Genomic DNA, 8,140 nt, shown 5'->3' on the forward strand with positions numbered 1-8,140 from the left:
GCCAAATATCGTACACACAAAATACAATACATTTTACACTATTTTACAGTGGGAGATGAATTGTATAAGATGACAGCATGTTATCTGTATATTGATTTTCAAGGTTAAATGTAAAAAGTCAAGTTCACAGGGGTCTGGAGAAAAATTTCCAAAATTCTACAAGATTTTGTACCTAAGTCCTAAGGTCAAAGGAAAAGGTCAAAAGGCAAAAATTAAATCCCATCCTCATGCTTAAGACTTCAAGGACAGTCCTAAGGGCTATTCCAGCAAAAAATGTATGGGGGGGGGAGGGGGGGAAGGCAGTTGATATTTTTTTGGATGGGTGGTGATGATTTGGGAAAATGTATTTGTATGGGTGGTTGTCTTCTAGGTTAAAAAAAATGGTGCTAGTGAATTACGATAAAAATGAAGACATTACAGAGACTGTATCATGTGAAATTTCTTTTATTATAAAAGAAGAGGAAGAAGAAAAGCGGAGCCATCCTACATTACATATGAAAAAAGGTTGATAAATGGGCAGATAACTCTATTCAAAGTAAATGTTTCAGTTTGTGTAGAAATGACAATAATAAAAGAAAACGAAAAGTTTTCTGTTGGATTGGCATGATTAGAAGTAATACCATCTCCAGATATGATCTATTAAGTGATATTTTTAGTGAACTTGGAAGGGAACGAGAAGTAAATTATGTACAAATTAACAAAGAAGTTGTAGCCATAAGCCCACCGAAATGTGTTTCCACATTTTTATCAGCCAATGGCTTTGGCAATTATAGTCAGGCCTTTCAAGGTAATAATAATATCCACATTCATGTAAAAAAAAAAATTAAAAAATGCCCGAATTTTCTCAGAACGTTGTGATGTGCCACACTTGTCTGAAACACCAACATTTACTGTTTGAACACATAGGCTTATGTCACGGCCAAGGTTCGAACCTACAACACTGCTAGAAGACCAAATGCTTAACACTAGGCCACTATGGTAGTGTAATAATTTTGGTGTGAGTGAACCTTCTCTGTTAAATATTAAAATCAACATGCTTAGGATGACATTACAGCTTGAGTTTGGCTTGAGAATGGATCATAAATTACAATATCAACGTTTGAATATTTATTCACATTAATGTAGTCAAAAATCATTTAAATTCGGGTAATTTGTTCATATAAATCAACACAAATTCTGGTTTATCTGGAAAATAGTTGCATGCACATATGATTAAGACCAATATGAACTTGTTGAAACTGAACTCTACCTTTAAAGGAAAATAGTGTTATAGAGGTGTTTTCAATATTGAATTCTTAATTTTATTTGTATGGGTGGTGGTGGCAGGGAAGAATCTAATTGTATGGGTAGTGGTAGCAGAGGAAAATTTAATTGTATGGGTGGCTGTCTTATAAATAAAGTGCTTTCCCTCCCCCCATATTTTTAGCTCACCTGAGCTGAAAGCTCAAGTGAGCTATTCTGATCGCCTGTTGTCCGTCTCTGTCCGTCAGTCTGTCCGTCTGTCTGTAAACTTTTTACATTTTCGACTTCTCCAGAACCACTGGGCCAATTTCAACCAAACTTGGCCAAAAGCATCCTTAGGTGAAGGGCTTTCAAGTTTGTTCAAATGAAGGGCCATGTCCATTTCAAAGGGGAGATAATCACAAAATTGCAAAAATAGGGTGGGGTCATTTAAAAATCTTCTCTAGAACCACTGAGCCAGAAAAGGTGAGATTTACATGACAGCTTCCTGACATAATGCAGATTCAAGTTTGTTAAAACCATGACCCCCGCGGGTAGGTTGGGGCCACAATAGGGGATCAAAGTTTTACATACAAATATATAGGGAAAATCTTTAAAAAATTTCTTCTCAAGAACCACTGAGCCAAAAAAGCTGATTTTTACATGAAAGCTTTCTGACATAGTGCAGATTCAAGTTGTTCAAATCATGGCCCCCGGGGGTAGGATGGGGCCACAAGAGGGATCAAAGTTTTACATACAAATATATAAGGAAAATCTTTAAAAATCTTCTTCTCGAGAACCATTGGGCCAAAGAAGTTGACATTTGCATGAAAGCTTTGACATAATGTAGATTCAAGTTTGCAAAAATCATGGCCTCCAGGTGTAGGTTGGGGCCATAATAGAGACTAAAGTTTTGCAAGCAAATATGTATGGAAAGTCTTTAGATATGGGCCAAGGTGATTCTGGTGAGCGATGTGGGCCATGGGCCTCTTGTTTTTGCTGGAATAGCCTTAATATGATTTGTATCAAACTTGCAGGAGTGCTGCACATACTCTGCACTTCTTATTCAGTTAGTTGAAACAGAGCAGTTCATCAAGGTGCATGCTGGGAAATTTTGAAATGAATTTAAATGAAATTCATTTTGTGAAAGAATGCTCCACTTCTCATAGCTCTTGTTTTAGAATGATTTGTTAATTGGGTAGAGGTTGCTGTGTTGTGTACATTACAAATTAACTTTGTCAACTGTGGAGTACTGGTATGCGGACAAGAGATTAAGGGATTTGAAATTTGCCATTGACCAATGGAAATAAATTTTTGAACTCTTAGATAATTTATTTTTAAGCCATCAAAAGAAACAGTTGCTATGGAAACACATGGAGGACACTTTTTCTGACCATTCTGTGCAGCAGATTTACAATGCCTTGGTAACCAATACCCAGAATGCAGCATTCGACATGAGAGACTTGACTTCTAAAGTAGACATCAGAAGAGATGCTGAGAAGTTAAGGTAAAAAGAAGTAGATTACTCAGGGCTCTCTGTGAAGACAGATTCCTAACAACAGAACAGTGGTGAGGCATGTCAGATTCCACTGTCACCATGAGATCACTATGTATAAAGGCATTGAAAATGTAAGCGACCTTGAACTTCTATAGAGAGTTGAGAAAACATGATGACCTTGCCTCAGACTTTGGGTCGATCTTGATAAATGCAAACATTTTATTTTAAAGTTTATATACTTGTAATGTTACTGTTAAGATATGTTGGACTTCCACGAGTAAAGGAAGAACAATCATTACAAAACTTTATTTTTTCTTACATTTTTGAGGTCTATAGTCAATGCATTAAGTGTATTCATCCTTTGGGATATCTAGGACATATGCAATCTACCTCATTGAAGAATAATTGGTTAACAAGGAAGAAGTGGGGTTTGTTAAAAGAAATATTGTTGGACTGGCCAGTGTAATTATAATGTTGTATTTTTTTTTTTAGGTTTAAGTATGAGAATTCTGGAGAGTTGACTGATTTATCTAGTTCCCCTTCCTTGTTACAGAGTGTGCATCAGCTTCTAGAGGTATGATGTCACTTTATATCTTTGTCATTGATATGTCAGTGGAACTAATTCTTGATATATGAAATAGAAAAAAAATAGTTTAAAGTAATATGGCTATTTCATTTGAAGAATTAGATGAATCGATTGGTCATCAATAATGAAATCAGATATAAATGTTGAGTCATAAAATTTTGTGGGGGCTCAATTTTCATGGATTTCATAGGTAATCTTATCCCACGAATTCTAGACCAAAACATACTACACAATATATTTATGTAACAATTTAGTGAAACTAAATCCACAGAATTTCCTCTGAGAGAAACTGTAAAATCTCGACAATGCATAGAAATTGGCCCCCAGGAAATCAAATGATTACAGAACATGTGAAATGGAAATAATTTTAAGAGATTAAGAACGAAAGTAGAATTTGTAACAAAGATGCATCTGTGATTTTCAGAAGAAAAACAAAGATCAGCAATTTGAAAACTAAAATCACATTTCTCTCATGCAATAGGAAAACAGAATTTCTCAGGTCAAAAGATTCATAGAGACGGAAAAGTACTTGAATAGTGCATGGAGGAATAATCAATTGTTAGAGGAACTAAACAACAAAATCGACAGACACCTGAAGAAATTGTTCAAGAATTCTAGAGATCTCAACCTGGCAAGGTATGTGTACATTATTACATGCGAAAATACAGTTCATTTCCTCTAAATAATTTATATATAATATCAGCTCTGTGTAAAGGAATCATAATGGTTAGATATTCATTATTATACCCCCCGCAACAAGTTGGGGGGGGGGTATACTGGAATCGGGTTGTCCGTCTGTCTGTCCGTCCGTCCGTCCACCCGTCCGTCCGTCCGTCTGTAGACGCAATGGTTTCCGGGCTCTAAAGCATTATCCTTTCCACCTACCGTCACCATATCATACATATGGACTAACCATGGGATGAAGATGTTCCCTATCGATTTTGGGGTCAAAAGGTCAAAGGTCACGCGCACTGGACATCGAAGTAGCAATATGGTTTCCGGGCTCTAAAGCGTTATCCTTTCCACCTACAGTCACCATATCATACATATGGACTACCCATGGGATGAAGATGTTCCCTATCGATTTTGGGGTCAAAAGGTCAAAGGTCAAGCGCACTGGACATCGAAGTAGCAATATGGTTTCCGGGCTCTAAAGCGTTATCCTTTCCACCTACAGTCACCATATCATACATATGGACTACCCATGGGATGAAGATGTTCCCTATCGATTTTGGGGTCAAAAGGTCAAAGGTCACGCGCACTGGACATCGAAGTAGCAATATGGTTCGGTTTTTCATGCCATTTGATTTTACACTCAGAAAAGAGGTAGTTTATACCTATTACCAACACCCTTTGGGAGATTGGGGTAAGCGGGGGGTATTCTTAGTGAGCATTGCTCACAGTACCTCTTGTTTCAACTGACAGCATGTAATACTGCATAAATCTTACAATTCTATATTAAAATTGTATTTCACTTCAGTTTTGACAAAAAAAGTACCTGGTATATGCCTCAGACATATATTATATCATGGGTAGTATATCATCTACATAAGCAGTAATATAAAAACATACCACAAGCAAACTCCGTACAGTGTCAATTTTCTGGGAATGCTTTCCACCTTTGAATAATAACACTGTCATAGGCTATCCAAACTTCTGCAGAAAAATGCAAGTTACGATACACATGTGACTCGGTTTTCTAAAATACAGAATAGGGCATCTAAATTGTATGTAGGGTTTATTTAATCCAGAATTTGTAAAATGAACGTACTTACATGTACATAAATTTCAGGATATGACGTAGGAATCATCAATCAGAGTCATTTGGAAGAAAGTTCAGTAATTTCCCTAACAGTGATAGTGCAGACCTTTAAAATGGATGTGACGAAATGTAAAGATAGGGTGTTAGATTAGATTTCAGCCATACCAGGGGTAGTGTTGAACCTACATTTACTTTGTGTAGCATTGATATGAGAATGAAATCTTCTATCTATACAATGATATAGGAGTCTGGTAGATTTGGAGGTGGATCTAGCTGCAAAACGGGCGGAGTGTCAGTGTTTATCCCAAGAGGCGACGCTTTTACGAGAGAATATTGCAGAGGCAATGCGGGAGAAAGAAATTCTGTTTGTAAAATATCAGAAAATACAAGACTTCAAAGAAATAGCGGTATGAAAACGATTTAATAAGCAATGAATTGTAAAGTTTCTTGGTCATGAGATGGCTTAACTTTATTTGATTCTAAGTCCAGTATATTTTCAGTTCATTATAACACCCATTGTAAGCAATTTATGCCAGAATAATTTTCTTGGAATCTGGATTGGTGGCAATAGATATTTTATTTGTTTTTTTAATGTATATGTTAGAACAAGAAGCAAGAATTAATCCAAGTCATCGTTAGACAGAACATGAATGCGAAATCGCGGCTAGAATCACAGAGAGAAGAGGTAAAATAATAAAAATATTGTAAGTCGTAGAAATTTTACATACACATATTTCTCTATGAATTAGAAATATATTGTTGTGCTGTTACAGTGGGAAGATGTTGTGGTTTAATCTTTGGTATATAGGATTGTATGAAAATTAACTTAGTACATGTTAAACCAGTGAAGTGTGATTACATCTTGTGTAGAAAAAAATCAATTTTGTGTCTCTGTAATTTTTTTTTTATGCCCCCCTTTGAAAAAGAGGGGGCATATTGTTTTGCACCTGTCGGTCGGTCGGTCGGTCGGTCTGTCGGTCGGTCTGTAGACCATGTGTTGTCCGCTCAATATCTTGAGAACCATTCACTTGATGATAATGATATTTCATATGTGGGTTAGTTATGAGTAGAAGAGGATCCTTATTGTTTTTCAGGTCAAAAGGTCAAAGGTCAAGGGTCAATCTACTCTGGACATAGGAATATAATGTCCGCTCAATATCTTGAGAACCCTTTGCTTGAAAGACATCAAACTTGGCACACTGGTACATCCTAAGGAGTAGATGACCCCTATTGATTTTGAGGTCATATGGTCAAAGGTCAAGGGTCAAACTGGGCATAGGAATATACTGACCATTCAATGTCTAGAGAACCCTTTGCTTGACAGACATCAAACTTGGTACGCCAGTACATCTTCAGAAGAAGATGACCCTCATTGATTTTGAGGTCACATGGTCAAAGGTCAAGGGTCAAACTGGACATAGGAATATACTGTCCGTTCAATATTTTGATAACCCTTCGCTTGACAGACATCAAACTTGGTACACTGGTACATCTTCAGGAGAAAATTACCCCTATTTATTTTGAGGTCACATGTTTAAAGGTCAAGGGTCAAACTGGACATGGGAATATACTGTCCGTTCAATATCTTGAGAACCCTTTGCTTGACAGACATCAAACTTGGTACACTGGTACATCTTCAGGAGAAGATGACTACTAATTATTTTAAGGTCACATGGTCAAAAGTCAAGGGTCAAATTGGACATAGGAATATACTGTCCGTTCAATATCTTGAGAACCCTTTGCTTGACAGACATCAAACTTGGTACACTGGTACATCTTCAGGAGAAGATGACACTTATTGATTTTGAGGTTGCGTGGTCAAAGGTCAAGGGTTAAACTGTACATAGGAATATAATGTCCGCTCAATATCTTGAGAACCCTTTGCTTGACAGACATCAAACTTGGTACACTGGTACATCTTCAGGAGAAGATGACTACTAATTATTTTAAGGTCACATGGTCAAAAGTCAAGGGTCAAATTGGACATAGGAATATACTGTCCGTTCAATATCTTGAGAACCCTTTGCTTGACAGACATCAAACTTGGTACACTGGTACATCTTCAGGAGAAGATGACTACTAATTATTTTAAGGTCACATGGTCAAAAGTCAAGGGTCAAATTGGACATAGGAATATACTGTCCGTTCAATATCTTGAGAACCCTTTGCTTGACAGACATCAAACTTGGTACACTGGTACATCTTCAGGAGTTGATGACCCCTATTGATTTTTAGGTCACATGGTCAATCCACTCTTGACATAGGAAGATATTGTCTGCTCAATATTTTGAATTGATGATACTACTCTCAATTAAATGATGTGTGTGTGTGTATAACCCTTTTCAATTTTGCACCATGGGGGGGGGGGGGGGGGGGGGGGGCATGGGCATATGTGTTTTACAAACATCTCTTGTTTGCTTTAAAAGTGATACATTTTAGCAAAGAGTAAGCGAAGGATTAAGATTTGTTAGACAATAACTGACTGTAATACAGTGTTTTATGTTTGTTTATGTAACTGACAGTAATGTAGTGTTTTATATTTGTTTATGTAACTGATAGTAACACAGTGTTTTATATTTGTTTATGTAACTGACAGTAACACAGTGTTTTATGTTTGTTTATGTAACTGACAGTGATGTAGTGTTTTATGTTTGTTTATGTAACTGACAGTGATGTAGTGTTTTATATTTATTTATGTAACTGACAGTAATACAATGTTTTATGTTTGTTTATGTAACTGACAGTAACACAGTGTTTTATATTTGTTTATGTAACTGACAGTGATACAATGTTTTACATTTGTTTATGTAACTGACAGTAACACAGTGTTTTTTGTTTGTTTATGTAACTGACAGTAACACAGTGTTTTATATTTGTTTATGTAAGTGACAGTAACACAGTGTTTTATATTTGTTTATGTAACTGACAGTAATGTAGTGTTTTATATTTGTGTATGTAACTGACAGTAATACAGTGTTTTATATTTGTTTATGTAACTGACAGTAACACAGTGTTTTATATTTGTTTATGTAACTGACAGTAACACAGTGTTTTTGTTTGTTTATGTAACTGA

At 36.2% G+C, this 8,140-nt stretch overlaps 1 protein-coding gene across 1 annotated transcript in view; it reads left to right on the forward strand.

Annotated features, from left to right (window-relative positions):
• LOC125679212 (uncharacterized) overlaps positions 1-8,140 on the forward strand; it is a 31,860-nt gene that overhangs the window by 15,247 nt on the left and 8,473 nt on the right. The window contains exons 9-13 of the mRNA XM_056156656.1: positions 2,564-2,728; positions 3,212-3,293; positions 3,787-3,941; positions 5,312-5,474; positions 5,672-5,752. Of these exons, the coding sequence (XP_056012631.1) occupies positions 2,564-2,728; positions 3,212-3,293; positions 3,787-3,941; positions 5,312-5,474; positions 5,672-5,752 (646 nt within the window). The remainder of the gene's footprint in view (positions 1-2,563; positions 2,729-3,211; positions 3,294-3,786; positions 3,942-5,311; positions 5,475-5,671; positions 5,753-8,140) is intronic.

This window comes from Ostrea edulis, chromosome 2 (assembly GCF_947568905.1).
Source record: "Ostrea edulis chromosome 2, xbOstEdul1.1, whole genome shotgun sequence".
Lineage (NCBI taxonomy): Eukaryota > Metazoa > Mollusca > Bivalvia > Ostreida > Ostreidae > Ostrea > Ostrea edulis.